Raw genomic sequence first — 17516 nt, 5'->3', positions numbered from 1 at the left:
TCTTGCCCAGCAAACAGGGGCTCCGCCCATAGTCAGTGTTCCCCCGGGCATTGTCAAAGCCCTTGTAATCCTCCTACTTCCCCATCACATCCTAAATGGGAATATGCCTTGAAACCTTTAGACTCTAGATCGAAAGCTAGAGCTCAAAACACTTCAAATAGTCAAAAATCCTATAATAGATATTATAATCGCGTCTCACATCCCATTTTACTGGCCAAACTACGAACATATGGAATCAAAGGGTCTCTCTTGGACTGGATCAATAGCTATCTATCGGGAAGACATAATATCGTAAAATGCAATGACGTCACGACAAACATCTCGTACCAAGTTAATTGTGGAATCCCACAGGGTTCATCACTTGGCCCTTTATTGTTTAATATTTACATACCAGATCTACCAACCGCGATACAGCATTCATCACTATACCAATTTGCAGACGATCATAAGTTAGTCAGAAAAATAAATAACATAACTGACTGCGAAAATTAACAAAAAGACTTAAATTATCTATCTACTTGGTGCCTAAACAACAACCTTCCTATAAATATAGAAAAAACCGTTATAATCACTTACACGAGAAAACTGAAACAAATCACCTACAATTACACTTTAAACTCAAAAATTCTAAAGCGCGAAAACCTAACAAAGGACCTTGGGATCTTTTTTGACTCAAAACTTAATTTTAGAGACCACCGACACTATATAGTCGGGAAATGTCGCCGCATCCTAGGATGCACTCTTTAAGTCGCAAAACTACTTAACTCCCCAAAAGCCTTCATCAAGCTTTATACAACCCTCGTAAAATCATGTCTGATATATGGAGCAGTAACATATAACGACAACATCAAATCAAACATCAACCTACTTGAGGGAGTACAAAGAAAGTTCATAGAATATTACCATACTTACTTCATCAAGGACGCATCATACGACTACGAATCAATATTGAAACATCTCAATATAGATACTATAACGATTTTATTACGAAAACTTGACATTATCTTTGTGCAAAAAATTTATACCAACAAAATCCACTCTAGCCTGCTTCTAGGAACGTTAAACTTCAATACGTCTGCTCGACTGACACGTAAAAGAAACGTCTTTTATGAAAAACAAGAGAACTTTTCCCCTATTACTAGAATGGTCAAGAATTACAACGTCTATAGCGCGAACAATGACCTAAAACAACTGCATTTATCTTAAGCACAATATCTTGACCCCCATTTTTCCTTAAAATGTAGATTTTAAATAACTCCTAACTTAAACTTGTACTTAATTTAAAACCATGTGCATTGACTAGCTGGTATCTGTATACTGTTTCAATGTACAATAAACACACATTATTATTATTATTATTATTATCAGAGATCTAAATCTCCTGGTCGTCAATTGGCCTTGTCCTACCCTTCTACACGTACTATCATATGTTTCAATTGTCAGGAACCAGGTCATCTTGCACCCGACTGTCCGAACAAAAAGTTATCAAGTCGGGGGAAGCCCAGACGGGAGAGGTCCCTCGTGGTCCCTCTCCCAGTGCCCAATAAATTCCCCTAACAAGAAGCGTGTCGCGTTTCCCTTGAGGATTGAATCCGTCCGGAAGGGTTCAGTTTATAAAAGGGTCAGAGCTGTGCTAATTAATTAGTTAGCTAATTTAATTTCTAATTAATTAGCAACATTTACTAATTGAAAATGGTAATTGAATTTTAATTACCTTAGTGCTAATTGAGAAGTAATTCTAATTAATTAGTATGATTCGGAAAGGTAATTATCTAATTAAAATTTAATTAGATTTAGGATTAACTAATTAGCCAATTGGATTTTCAATTAATCTTTTACGCCAATTTGTTGTAAAAAAATCGAGGAAATAACTCATGATTCATCTATTTGAATAAGAAAAAGCCTTCTTATATCAATGAGGAAGCCTTAGTGCTACTCTAAATTTTTCAGCTCCTCAAATATGAGAGAATACTAGTACTAATAGAATATTTCGTAGTTCGCAACTGCCGCATTTCGAAATTTCGACTGCTTTACCTACTCGAATTAAAAGCAGTGCGCATGTATTTACTACTCAGGAGTCCATTATAGGAACTGTGGCAAGAAAATGAAGAAATGAGACAAATTTTAACATGACGGAAGGCTCGAGGCTTGTCTCATTTTTCGAGAATAATTCTTGGCTTCCGTACCCGTTTTTCAATGGCATTGAAAGATTAAACTTTGCATTACCAAAGTACTAAATCCATGGGCACTTTTAAACTTTTATGTTTACTTATGGTTTCTTTTTTACCTTAATTAGAAAATAGTAATTCTAATTAATTAGTTTGATAAATAAATGTCTAATTTCTAATTGAATTGAATTAGTTTCTATGTCTAATTGCTAATTGGTATTTAATTAGTTCATAAATATTTCCCTAATTGCTAATTGGCTAATTAATTAGTTCAAAAATATTTCCCAAATTGCTAATTCTAATTCAATTAGTTGTCAGCTAATTAGCACAGCTCTGAAAAGGGTTACCATTCCCGTTACTTTTGAACACGCGACAGTTCACGCTAAATTAGATAGTGGGGCCGATGCCTCTTTTGTCAGTTTGGATCAGTGGCAAGTACGAGTTTAATGTACTTCCTTTTGAGCTGTGTAATGCCCCTAGCTCCTTTAAGCGCTTAATCGACGAGATCTTTAGAGATGCCGATTACATCAAATTAATAGACTATTTAGATGATTTAATCTCGCTTAGCGAAGATTGGGATCAACACTTAACGTGTTTAGAATATGTCCTAAATAGATTAAAGGAAGCGGGTCTCACCCTACAGTTAAAGAAATGTCGGTTCGCCCAAAAAGAAGCTACCATATTTGGTCACATTGTAAATGAAAAAGGAGTGCATATAGATCCTTCAAAAATAGAAGCCATTCAGAAATTTCCTCCTAAAAATGTTAAGGAAATCCAGAGATTTTTAGGGATGGCAGGTTGGCATAATAGGTTTATAAGCCACTACTCCCAAATAGTAGCACCCATTAATAAACTCAAAAGGAAGGATCAAAAGTTTATTTGGGGTCTCGAACAGCAAAAGGCGTTCGAAAAGATCAACGAAGAAATATGTAAAGCCCATCCTTTAGCTTCCTTTAGAAGGGATTCCCCGTGCATTCTAACTATTGATGCTAGTGATGCAGGGATAGGTGCCCTTCTGTCCCAAATACAAGATAATGTAGAAGTCCCTATAGCGTATGCTAGTACAGGACTTAAAGATGCGGAAACTAGGTACTCCACTAGCGAGAAAGAGTGTTTAGCCATTTGTTGGGCGGTTAAGAAGTTTAGGCCCTTTCTAGAAGGTCGTAAATTCACAGTCCTCACTGACCATCAGGCTTTACAGTGGTTGTTTAATATCAGGGAAGCAAATTCTCGTCTAGTTAAATGGGCAATGTACCTTCAAACATTTGACTTTACAATTAAGCATAAAAAGGAGTAGAAAATGTAGTAGCTGACGCGTTATCGAGAGCTCCGATAAACGTTTTAAGCATTAACTTTAGCTCATCTACTTCTAATTCTACTAGTAATTTGGATCCAACTAGTAGCAGTACTAGTCAAAATTCTACCGGTAGTAGTAATTCAACTTCCTCTAGTGATTCTGTTGAAGGTCGGATACGTCCTCCAGGTCCTAGAGCTTTATATTCAGTCTTTACAATAGAAGACGTCTCAAAGGGAAGACCCATTTGCTTCCCCTATTATTAATTCCTTGCAAGGACCTAACCCTGTTAGGCATAAAATGTTCGAAATGAAAAATGATCTCCTTTATAGAAGACCTTACAGGAACCATCCTGAAAAAAAAATTATTTACCGCCTCGTTTAAGGCTAGAAGCCATGAGGTTGTTACACGACCACCCGTTATCAGCTCATAGGGGCAAAGATAAGACCCCGAGTAAAGTGACTTATAGATATTGGTGGCCTACTATAGTTAGTGATGTCCAAGACTATGGTAGAGGATGCACTTTATGCCAACAATTTCAGGCTAGGAATAGAAAAAAGCCGGGGCTAATGCAACCCTCAGAAATAACAAGTCCTTGGAACCAAATCAGTGTCGATATTATGGGACCTTTCCCTTCAAGTAGGCACCACTATAAGTATTTATTAGTTTTTGTCGATTATATGACTAAATTCGTGGAAATGATTCCACTTATAACTATTACAGCTAAGACCTGTGAGCGGGCTTTCAAGTCTATTATTACTAGGTGGGGAGCTCCTAAAGCTATCCTTAGTGATAGAGGGGTACAGTTTACCTCGAAACTTTCGCTGCAGTCATGCAGAGCTTTTAAAATAAACCCAAAGTTTACTACCCCCTATACACCTAAGGGAAATCCCACCGAAAGAGTAAATAGAGTAATAGGCGAGTTAATATCATTGTATGTAGGGAATCACCATGATAGATGGGATGAATCCCTTGACCTTCTTCAATTCGCTATAAATTCCGCACCCCATGAAACCACGGGCAGATCCCTTTCTTTTTGAATTTAGGGCGGGATTTAGACATTGAAGAACCCATTCAGGACAATGATGACCCCAGTCGTAGTAAAGCTTTAAAGGTTCTTAAGGAACAATTAGAATTCAGTAATGAATTATCTAAGTTAGCTAAAGCGCACCAGAAGAAATACTATGACCTCCGTCACGACCCTCTAGAATTTGAGGTAGGAACATTAGTATGGATGGAAACGCATCCTTTATCAAGTACGACAGGTCAGCTTATGAAAAAGCTTAGTCCTAAATGGGCAGGTCCCTTTAAAATAGTAGCAAAACATTCCCCAGTAGTCTACGAGTTAGAGGACGCTAACTCAGGACAGAATATAGGCAAAGTTAACTTAGAACACTTAAAACTTGATTGGACTAATGTAGCTGTCTTCGACAATGCCGAAAATGCCCTCACTTTACAGTCTAACGTTGCAGATGAACCCGAGCCTAGTCCTGCAACTAATGGTGGTACCATGGACCACCCTCCTGCGGAAACTTCCTCAACTACGTCATCTGAATCATCATCATCTTCTACGTCACCGTCACCTCAGGACGGTCAGGAAGTCAATCAACCGATTATTCCTGTTATGCCAGATGTCCCTCAACCCTCGACATCAAGTACTCTAGATGATCAAGCAGCGGATCAACCGATCCCTCCTGCAGTTCGAGATGATCCACATCTCCCTACAGACTCTGATAGTGAACCGGGCATGGCCCTTTTTGAAGACCCTCCTCTCCTCCTTCGTACTAACCACGACATGAGGGCTTTTCAGCTCGATCATCCCACTAACGATAGTCCGCCTTCTGCGGTAGGGGAGGCTTCCCCGTCTGATCATGAATCAATCGTGGAAACTAAGCTACATACACCAACTTCCAGTTTTACAGAAGACATTCTAACGCCGGAGGACAAATCAATGTCTTCTGACAAATCCATATCGGAACCGGCGTTGCAACATTCTACGTCTTCTGGTTTTTTCGGAAGAACCCCAGTAGCACGAGTGTTCCGCGTTCGAGTCGGTTCGAGGTAGATTCGTCGGTTTATGGTCCAGTCGGTAGTTACGACTAAAATCCGACTCTTATCCAACTTCAGTTGCCAACTCCGCTTTGCAGTCGGCCGTGAGAACAATAAAATAGAGTTGGCTGATACTTGTCTTTAAGTCGGTTAATGTAATGAAGGATTAGGTCGTCTGCTCGACTCCTTACCAACTAACATGCGTTTCTATCAAATAAAGGAAAACAACAAGGGTCTAGAGGTCGACATATCCGACGGCCTACCGATCACACTGAACATTTCTGATTTTGTTGTAATGAAGCTTCTTCCGCGATTGAGTCGGTTCGAGGTGCATTCTTCGCTTTATGGCCTAGTCAGCACTTAGGACTAAAGTCCGCCTTTTATCCAACTTCAGATACCAGCTCCGCTTTAAAGTCCGCCGTGAGAACAAAGAAAAAGAGTTGGCTGATAGTTACATTTTATGTCGGTTGGCGTAAGAAAGGACTAGCTCAGCTGCTCAACTCCTTACCAACTAACATGGGTTTTTATCAAAATAACAACAATTAAGGGACAAGAGGTCCGCATATCCGACTACCTACCGATCATAATAAAGATTTCAGATTTAGTTATAATGAAGCTTCTTCCGCGATTGAGTCGGTTCGAGGTGCATTCTTCGCTTTATGGCCTAGTCAGCACTTAGGACTAAAGTCCGCCTCTTATCCAACTTCAGATACCAGCTCCGCTTTGAAGTCGGCCGTGAGAACAAACAAAAGGAGTTGGCTGATAGTTACATTTTATGTCGGTTGGTGTAAGAAAGGATTAGGTCGGCTGCTCAACTCCTTACCAACTAACATGGGTTTTTATCAAAATAACAACAAGGGACAAGAGTTCGGCATATCCGACTTCCTGCCGATCATAGTAAAGATTTCAGTTTTAGTTACACTGTAAAAAATAAGCGTACTTTTGGCATTCAAAAATGATAGTGGCCGTTCAATTTTGAACAAGCCTCTATTGACGCGTTCACATTTAACCAGAGACATTCAATTTTGAACAAGGAGTGTTTTAGGCATTCAAAACCAACCATGAGCATTCATTTTTGAACAAACTACCGTCATATCGATCAAAACTTAACTCTGGCATTCATTTTTGGACAGCTTATATAATACCATTCAAAATTGAATCCTTATCCCATTCAATTTTGAATAACCGCCTTGCGCTAATGAAGTGTTCAGATTTAGTCGTTTTGGCGTTCTAATAGGATTGAAATAGTATTAGTATTAGTATTAGTATTAAAACAAGAGTGTTTTAAACGTTCAAATAAGGACTTTTTGGCTTTCAAACGAGTGCATTGTGGTTGTTCAAACGAATGCGATATGGGCATTCAAACGAGTGCATTATGGGCGTTCAAACAAATGCGATATGGGCGTTCAAACGAGAGCGATATGTTCGATCACACGAGAGCGATATGGGCGTTCACATGAGAGCGTTATGAGCGTTCAAATGAAATTGTTTTTGGCTTTAAAACAACACTCTAAGAAAAAAGCGTTTAATGGGTATTCAAATGTGAACGAAATTGTTCAATCGCAAAAGGTGTGCGAAACAAAATTAAGTCTGCCCTAAAATTACTTGATTCCACTGCTCTAAATTTGTACTACAAATAAAGCTTTCATTAAAATACAATAACTTCTCAACAATTTACTATAACTTGTTTATTTACTGTGAATAAAATATATATTTGTCTGTATAAACATAATTATACAATAATATCAAAGGAAATGTTACGGATTATTGCGTATTTCACCTTTCCCTTATGTTTACATAGGCCTTCAAATAGTTTGATAATGTAATTAATTGCAACAACGTTTTAATCGGAAAGAACTTGATTATGAACACTTTCCTTAAGTGTAGACTTTCTTCATATAACTGAATTATTATTTAACACAACGATTGATGTGTTTCAAATTTACCAGCCCTCAGAAGATGTACAAGCTTTAAACACAATAGATTTCTTACTTGTCAGTGCGTATATTTAATATAGTATGCCTTATCATAACGCATTCAGCGATGAAATTTGAAATCATATTTCTCAAATTTCAATGCTTCATCAAACGCTTGTCCACCATGTATTATTAAATGGTGAACTGCTCAATTTTGGACGTAGGCAATTGAAGATGAACGCTTGATCAAACTCTCCGATGTTGCTCAGTAATGAATGCATTCAATATTAAACGTTTAATTTTCCAATTAAATTTGAGCGGTTTTGTGCTTAAATTTACACGATATACTTACCTCTTACGCACCGTTGAAATATGAATGCGTGAGCGTCTAATTTTGAACAATAGTGTTCTGTTCAAATTTGAACGTTAAAGCGTACCACCACAGTGTCGGGGCTACGGACGCCTAAGCATTCAAAGATGAACCTCACTTTTTTACAGTGTATAATGAAGCGTCTTCCGCCTTTGAGTTGGTTCGAGGTAGATTCGTCGGTTTATGGTCTAGTCGGCACTTACAACTAAAGTCCGACTCTTATCCAACTTCAGATACCAGCTCCGCTTTAAAGTCGGCCGTGAGAACAAACAAATAGAGTTGGCTGATAGTTACATTTTTTTTCGGTTGGTGTAAGAAAGGATTAGGTCGGCTGCTCAACTCCTTAGAGAGAGTATAGCAGCCAGTATACGGACAAGCTGTCCGTATAAAGGCGGCATATATGGAGCCCTCATTAGGCGTTTACCCCCACCCATTTGGTGCCCCCCCCCTCTTTTCTATCTCTTTCCTCTGGATGGTCCCGTGACCGAAGGGGGAAAATAGGGTTAGGGGGGGTTGATGACGTCACGTATCACGTGATGTTGTTGGCGGGAAATTTGAATTTATAGGGTTTTTTTCGTGTATTGGTATGACGTCACGTAATTTACTGGTGTTGAATGTATTCGGTGTCACTTAACTCTAGGGGTATTGTAGGATATTGTGTACAATTAGGGGATGATTTATATAGGTTCAGTAGGCCCTTTCTACACCCTTCCCGTAATGCTGTTCTTTCTACGGTTTTAAGGTCTCTCCATGTCATACTAAAGAACTAGTTTTAATTGTGATATGGTTTACGTCGTTTATTATAGATAGCAATTAAGTTACGACGCTGTGTAGGGTGTTACAGTTAGTAAACGAAATACAGGGTTAGAACAATAGTACATTTTAGTATCATAAAAGTGGTATTACGTCATTTTTTACACAACTTAGTAGTTGATTAGAAGCTAAAATGAAGCAGTACTGCTAAAACATCATAAATAAAATTTGATTCACTTTAGTTTTGATACGATTTGGCGAATAAGCACAATTAGGTAGTTATTAAACTAAAAAGCCTTATAGGATTGACTGAACAATATATATTTTACTACACGCTAAAATATTGATATACAGTTAAAATGGGCACTCGTTACTAAAAAACATCATTAGAAAATACGAATTACAATGGTTTTGATAGCAAAACAATAGACTAAAATGGAAAACTAATACAGATACAATACTAATTTTTTATACTAATAGACTAAAATGCAAAATATTACTAAAAAAACATCAGAAAATACGGGTTACATAAAAATAGAACAATATTACGGCATGCGAGATTATTAAGTACATATATACCTTCATAGAAAATATAGCAATACTACTTTTAATATGGTTTAAAAGCTACAATGGTTATTATACGATTTTAGTACAAATATGAGGCTAGTTATTAAACTAAAATGTTCACAGGATTGACGAAAAAATATATTTTTTCATACACGATTAATTACTGATATACGATTACGGATAAAAATATCGAAATATTACTAAAAAAACGTTACTATAATTATCATCAAAAAATAAAAATTACACTTATACAATAAGTATACTAATTTTTAAACTAAAGTGCTAATGTATACTAATTAAAAAAAGCTTACTAGATGCAAAAACAGTAACAAAAAAACACTGTATATTCGTTAAAATATTGTTACATGTTAATAGTTAAAATACGTTAATATTACTATAAATAATACTTGAGATACCTATTAAAATACTGATACTGGGTATCTAAAATATATACAAGTAACTTATGTGGAAAATGTCAAAGATTCTATTTAATATAACCGTATGGGGTAGTTTTATAATCAGGTAGAACTCTAACTTTATCCACTACGACCTGATATGTTTTGGTCTGGTTGATCGTGATCAGAGTGTGATCTTGCAGACGTCTGATTTGAGGGCCAATAGGGACTTGAATCGAGTTCATTAGAGGTTCACCTTCAGTGTTTACCCCCAGTAGGTTCTTCATTGTTTCGAAATTTATATAATTTTCTGTAGAGGCGTTTAAATAAAATCCTTTAACTTTGATAATGTTAGTTTTAGCGCCGGTTTTAGGGTCTAGAATGTCCATAGAATAGTTCTTTGGTCCAGCACTCCCCCATTCACAAATATAGGCATCTGGTCCATAGGATTCTAATTCATTTTTAAGTTGCCCCAAATAATCGCCTGTGGGTAGCAAATAATCGCCTGTGGGTAGCAAATGAGCGCCGTCTGGCGAGAGGTACACTAAATTATCCGTGTCATAATAAAAACAAAGGTCACCGACCTTTTCAAGATGTTTTAGTAAATGTAATCGCGCCATAGATGTTGTGAAACAAGCGATAACTACGTTTGTGTGTTTGTGCACAATCTCGTTTTCTAGAATGTGTTCGTACTTTACTAATACGGTGTTTTCGTTGATTGTTAGTAAACTTTTAACCTCCAAGTCTGGATTTAATATTAATCCGTACAATTTGTTGGCATCTTTGATTAGTTCTGTAGAGGTATGTCTTGTTTTCTGGCCAAATTTACCCCAAAAAGAGTTGAGCATAAGTTTGCTAAGGCATCTGAGACCTTCGTTTTTCTCTACTTTAGTGATATCCAGTTCTACACCCTCTACGTCTTTGAAACTTTTGACATAGTTCTCCTTATCTTCTTGAGTCTGGCAATCTGCTGGAAAGCCGCTAGCTAGGGTTTTATACTCTAAAAAGGTATTAACATAATCTTTAAACAGTCCTCCCTGGTTTGTTTCGGAATCGTACTGTGTCACTTTGTATGACCAAGCCTCATACATTCGTGTGATTGTGTAACCATTCTCTACTGCATGACGTAACTCGTCGACTACCCATGTACCTCTCAATTCTCTTTTTTCAGGAGTATGTTCGCAAGCACCTTGAAACTGGGTTTTACAACAGGTGTAGCATAATGGAAATGTTAATTTTCCATTAATACGAGCGGGCAGAACGGGATGAATTAGGTTTTGGGCCGGTAATACGTCGCATTTAAGAAGACCATTAAACGAAAATATGTCAGGAAAATCGTCTAATATGATTTCAGGATGTCCTATAGGTATCTTGGTGGTTTTGTTAATGAATGGGTATAAACTTGTGAAATCCACGTAATGAATTCGCTCTGATCCTGTTGTTTTATGGTATAGTTTTGTTGCGCAACATCTACCCCCGAAGAATGCATCACGGGGGTCTAATCTTTTTACTATTTTAGGCTTAATATCATTACATTTTAAAAACTCTATTATTTCTGGTTTATTTGCTTTTTCTTCCTGCCAGTCACACTCCCATTTGACATTTACTTTATAGTTGAGTGATTCTAGCTTGGTCAACACGTTCATGCTACTAAAATATCTAGAGTTCAAAGTCTGAGCAGGGTCTCCGTGCAGAGCCTTGTTTCTGTTTAAGGGAAAGTGTATTTTACACCCATGATAGAAACACCCCCAGTATTCGAATATTTCAAGGTTAAGCTCACAAAAACCGTCTACTCTAAGTTTTTGGATTCTGGTTTCTTTCCCTCTAAAGGAGGATTGGATAGATATATTTCGTTTGTGCGCGGTCCACTCTAACCATTCTATAGCCCCTATTGACTGATTTTCACTAAGCCTATAATAATTAGCCGGTATGATACCTATAGTATCAGGTTTAAGATAATTTCGCCGAAATACATAAGAGCAAACGCCAGGAAGAGTAATTGCGCCACAATTAAATGAATCTACACCCGTTACTTTAAAGAGTAGTGTACGAAAAGTTAAACAACCTAGGAATAGCAAAATTGTGTCGTTCTCACAATAATAATTGAGTTCCTTCAAGAAGTCGAAACCTTTACCTTTACTATCTTCGGAGCTATGCCATTTTAAGAAGGCATCTAAATTTTTCCTTGTAAAATATTGACAACCATAAGCTTCGATAGGGGGGAGATTAATTTCTATAACATAGTTGGTTTCATCCTGTCTATTTACATCAAAATTATGCTCTATTACATTGAATAAAAAATGTGGGAAATACCATTTGACTGCGTCTGATATACCGAAAGTAGCGGGAAACTTTGCTAAAGCTACAGGAATGAAATTATAAGAATCCAGAAATAGCAAGTTAAACAATTTCATTTCTAAAATTCGAGTTCCGTTAATTTTCAAAGATGGAACGAATTTTTCATCTCGATTAATGATTTCTCGAATTAGTAATTGATTATCATAATTACTGCCGTAGTGAGATAGTATGATGACGTTCTTAACGGCATGCAATTGCATTAAATAATCTAAAAATAATGATATAGGATTATCGCCTGAAAATTGTTGTTTACGCTCACCAAACTGACTACACATAATACAGTTAAAATTTAGGGATGTTTCATCTACGCTATGCTCACAGACTGTTATGCTAACTAACAAGAAAGCCTGGTGTTCGTAGGCTCCCCCCTTTTCATGACATACCTTCGTTTGTATACATTCTACGTCAAAGAAGATATACATAAGGTTAGGCAGATTGGGTCTAGGCTTTTTAACGGATGGCACTTTCAGGGGTTTATCTTTGATAACCTGGATATAACACAAGTGATTGCTAGGCTGATATTCCTTACAGACCTGACAATAAATCTCACCACACTTATGCATCTCCGTTCTTCGGGAAAAATCGATAATATTTAAACAGTCTTTACAGTGAAAAAGACGCTCACATAGGGACTTTTTACTGCTGGAAGATGCTAAGTGGCTTTGATAACAATCAGCTCCTAAGAATTTTCGTAAACAAGACTCACAAGCTATAGGGGGGCCTTGGCAGATAGTGGGTCTCATGCAACTAAAACAAAAGTCATTACATTTATGGGACTGTATTCGCCAATAGGGTACGAGACATTTTTCGCAGAATAGGTCGTGGTTGAAGAGGGGTTTTAAATTTGTAATAACGTTATAATGGTTATTTTCACTCAATAAAAAGAGGCGGGGCCTAGTATCATCGGGATCGTTTTCGCCTAAAATACAGATAGGAACGCTATTTTCAAATGTGTAGACGAAAATCGAATATTGATTTAAATAAATTTTGAACTTTTGAAAAGACTCGGCCGTCCCACACTCACTAGCCCTTACTCCTGCCTTATAACATAGTTCTAAAGCAGCTTCTTTCTGCATTTTGTTCTCATCTCTAGATTTAGATATTGATTCGTAATGGGTCTTTAGAGCTTCGGTTGTATCATTAGCAAAATTTCTATGCGCTATAGCCACACAAAGGGCTCTGGCTTGACAGAGATGATCTGAATTGACTATACGTACAATACCTCGTCTATCTTTACAAAATAGATTAAAAGGTTTAATCCCTCGGGTTACAGAACGCCCTTTACCCACCGGTATTCTTACAATGCTAAAAATAATTTTAACGGGACCCAGGAAAAATGCTTCCATTTCGTCATCATAGAGCATAACACTAAGCTGGTCAAAAAGAATATTAGGGTCAACTTGATCTGCTCTTCTAAAAGATAATTCTAGTTCGGATCTGCAAATATTTGTGGCACTCTTTAAAGTAATTTGGACGTGGTCTGTAGGTCTGTACTTACTAAGGACACATTTGGTTACGGTACATACACTAGCGACGGGATCTTCAGTAATTCTAAGAACTAACTCTCGACCATACATGTTAAAATGTTCGTAAAATCTCTCACTTTGACCTAGTATCTCGCAAGAAGGTATGTTGTCAATAGGTGTGGGCTGGTCCGTTTCTCCTCCTCCACATTGTACGTCGATATCATCGTCAGAAAGCGCCGCTGCAGAACCGTGCTCCCTCTCCAAGGTATCGTTCAATAGTGTCTCCTCTACGGGTGGTCGTTGATCCTTTCTGTCTAAAAATGCGGCTATCTCTTTGTCATATTGCGAGCTGTTGAAGTCGGCGATTTGAGCATCCTCTTCCCGTATACCACGCTCAATTTCTTCTTGTCGGTTCGCTAGGCGATCTACATATTCAGTTCTTAAAGGACTCGGAATTAGATTCCTTAGGTTTTCCAATTCTTCCAAGTTATTACAGTCCTCTGGTGTTCGAACAACTGTTTTCATATACTCAAGTAAGTCGAGGCAAGCTCGGATAGCATTTAAGCCACCTTGTACTACGATTGGTGGTAGAGTCTGAGGTCCGTACACCGGATCTATTCGCAGATAGTCGCATAGGAAGAAATAAAACTCGTATATTGACCGTAACGGCCAGGGTCTATTTATTGTCAGTTCGTTCAACGTTGTACTAAGAGTTTCAGGATCCATGTTTAGCTTTCGGTGTTTGAAGATCGACTGTGTATTTTGATCATTTCCTAAGCCGCTTTTATACTAAATTCCTTAATAAACACGCCCACATTCCTCAATAATTTAACAATAGCCTGATTTATTGCTTAGCAGACACCAGATGTTTTCTCACAATGCATTTCTGACACACGCTTGTTAATAGTTTAGATCAAAAGAACGTTGGATTTACTTTATGTCAAATAAATTGTCAACACAAGAGTGGCCTATAAATAGAATTTTGTTATAAACACTGTAAATACTTAATTTTATTGGGGTAATAAATGAAAAACATGGTGTGTAAAAAGTTTTTAGTGATTCTCAATTGTGACAATATCCTTTGTTATCTTAAAGTCTGTTAAATAATAACGTTCCGAATTTTTCTAACAAACGAAATTTCTTAATAGACACGCCCACATTATTCAATCGTTTAACAATAGCCTGATTTATTGCTTATCAGTCACCAGATGTTTTTCTCACTATGCATTTTCGGACCCATGCCTGCTAATAGTTTACAAACAAAAGAACGATGGATTTGCTTTATGTCAAATAAATTGTCAAGAAAAGAGTGGCCTATAAATAGATTTTAGTTACAAACACAGCAAATAAGAGACAATACTTTATTGGGGTAATAAATAAAAAACATGGTGTGTAAAGCGTTTCGAGAGATCCTCAATTATGAAAATATCCTTTGTTAGCTTCACATTGTACACTTTTCAAAAAAAATCTAACCTATGAAAAGATAGTTTCTCACGGTCCTGAATATGATTGTGTAGGCGAGAAGTAGGCCTACGTAAAGCAATAAAACCCAAAATAAATTCCATTGGTAACAAATGGTTCGACCACCCACCAAAGACCTTGCCTGAACATGTTTACGGAATAGGCAATAATCAGCCCGGTAGTAACTAGGCATTTAAATATAACATATTTAATTCCTTAAGAGGCCAAATTTCAAAACTTTTAAGGAAGAGACAGCAGAGCTGGATTTTATTCGTTACATACCGATGATCTAGTACAGTGCTTCGAATGCAACTGCATTTTATTAGCCTGTAAACCCACCGATAATCCTTACGAAGAACATTTGAAACATTTCCCTAAATGTCATTCTAGCAGAGGTGAGTCTACTATAAACATCCCCTTAAGCTTTGATGAAACAAAGGCGTACACCAAGAATATAAAAATCAAGATTGAAGGAAAAAACCCTTAGAAAACACGGAAGAAACTTATCATACCTTTAAAAAACTATACATGTCGAAAGATTAGTCTTGGAACTCTACGCTAGAAAACAACTAAACGCTTTCTATATAATAACTTAATGACTTACGTAAGATTTAAAAATAATATTAAGATTTATCTTCTTCCTTACGAAGATAGAAGGAATTATTTTAGAATAAATCAAATGCAATTTAAAATGAAAATTGAAAAAATGTCTTTTTTATTAGAACTTATACTTTTAAAGAAAGTAATATTTTACTTTATATTACGGTCTCTATAAATTTTATTCCTACAAAAGCATCCTGTGTTATAATCTTACAAAACTATAAGCCTACACAGTCAATCAAATATTGACAGGTAAAAAGAGGAGACCTGGGAAAATCCGGTCCCCTTCTTAACAGTACCTACCTTCTTGTTTTGTTGCATATTTATGGGATTACAGAAGATGTAAAATATTATTTTCGCTTTGGTCGGTGGCATAGTAATTGATTCAAAAAATGTTGTTTATGATATACATATGGTGTACAGAACTAGGTGTTATCTTTTATAAGTTTCCAATTGAAAAAAAGGGGAGGGGTTGCAAGAGCTGAAGAAACTTACTATCGACCAAACATCAAAGGTATGCTTAAGTTAAGAGCAGAGCCCTACGTTGACAAAACATCCACCCCCAGGCCTGTTGCTTCTAGATTTGTATGGTCCTGTAGCGCGTGTAGTAAGATACAACTGATTCCGTATATATCTTACATTTTTTAAATGTTTATATAGCCTTCCCTAATGGCGTTAGCTTGTTATCGAATTTATTCTCCAACACGGTTGCATACTGCGGAAAAATAACGCCATAAAGGAAAACTTTTTAGAACTCCAAAAGAAGAATTTTATGGTATCCGCCTGTTAGGTAATCTCGGGATTGGAAGCGGCGATGTTTTTACATGCATTGTACTAAAAGATCCTAAAATAGAATACCAAACAGTGAACATAGCCCCCCCCTCCCCGACCAAGCCTCTTCAAGAAAAAAATATATCACAATAGAATTTTTACTAGTTGAAAAGGGTCGTAGGACGCCATGAACGCGTTGAACTCATTCTAATTTAGGAGTGGGACCTTGCGTTGACAAAACATCCACCCCGAGGCCTGTTGCTTCGATATTTGTATGGCCCTGTAGCGTTTGTAGTAGGATACAACTGAGTCCGTATATATCTTACATTTTTTAAATTGTTTATATGGCCTTCCCTAATGGCGTTAGCTTGTTATCGAATTTATTCCCCAACACTGTTGCATACTGAGGAATAATAACACCGTAGGAACAATTTTTAGACTTCTACAATAGGAATTTTATGGTATCCGCCTGTTAGGTAAGCACGGGATCGGAAGCGAAGATGTTTTTACATGAATTGTACTAAAAGATCCTAAAATAGAATACCAAACATTGAACATAGCCCCCCCCCTCTCCCCGACCAAGCCCCTTCATGAAGAAATATATCACAATAGAACTAACACTAGTTAAAAAGGGCCGTAAAACGCCATGAACGCGTTGAAATCATTTTCAAAACTAAGGACATCATCCTGCCTTCCATTATAGTAACCTCTATAAGCTTTTAACGTGGATTGTTACTATTCGAGACTGTAAATACGGTTAAAGAAGCTTGTACTGTTAAACCAAAGACGGATGATCAAAGAAATGTTGAAGGGAGTTTTTCCAAATATATCCAAAAAGTAAGACACCTGAAAAATAGTCCAATAGCAAGGCTTCGGACCAATTTTCCCGCGAAAATTTTTACCCTTGTACATGCTAACCATCTTGGAGTGACGTGTTTGATCTCGAACACGCCTTGACCCTAGTAAAAAGTATAAAATGAAGAGGTCGAGCCCCCAAAGGCACCACTTTCTCTCAAGCCAATGTCAAAAATGAACCAGCAGCAACAACCCATGGACCTTTCTTCAACAGGGTAAGAAAAAAACTTTTTTAAAAAGTTATCTTTTAAAGAGAAGACTTAGAAAATCTTTCTCTACAGCTACGTCCACGGAGTGGACACTCCGTACTCCCCCTGTGATTTTTCGGACTCATCGGGGACATCCCGTTCAGGGACACCAGAACCCGACCGCCGACGCCCTCAGTGCGTCGTCGGGCCGCAGCGGCGACCGGACAGCCCAGCGTTATCAACGCCGCCACCTAGCCCATCGCCACCACCGAGTCCATCACTTCCCCCTACCCCATCGCCGACGC

General features: G+C 37.4%; 1 protein-coding gene across 1 annotated transcript; it reads right to left on the bottom strand.

Moving 5' to 3' along the window:
- Nucleotides 1-9799: 9799 nt before the first annotated feature.
- Nucleotides 9800-14062, bottom strand: LOC149685921 (uncharacterized). Its single transcript, XM_089871074.1, has 3 exons — nucleotides 13474-14062; nucleotides 10097-10512; nucleotides 9800-9996 (listed from the first exon to the last, which is right to left on the bottom strand). The coding sequence occupies exons 1-3, from the start codon at nucleotides 14060-14062 to the stop codon at nucleotides 9964-9966; spliced, it is 1038 nt and encodes a 345-aa protein (XP_089727200.1). The 3' UTR covers nucleotides 9800-9963.
- Between the last annotated feature and the right edge of the window lie 3454 nt (nucleotides 14063-17516).

The sequence above is a fragment of the Phalangium opilio genome, unplaced genomic scaffold, assembly GCF_054372755.1.
Source record: "Phalangium opilio isolate 3A_F unplaced genomic scaffold, DU_Popi_V2 ptg000032l_1, whole genome shotgun sequence".
NCBI lineage: Eukaryota > Metazoa > Arthropoda > Arachnida > Opiliones > Phalangiidae > Phalangium > Phalangium opilio.
Note: the sequence above shows the minus strand (reverse complement) of the source record. Positions and strands in the feature narration are given on the sequence as shown.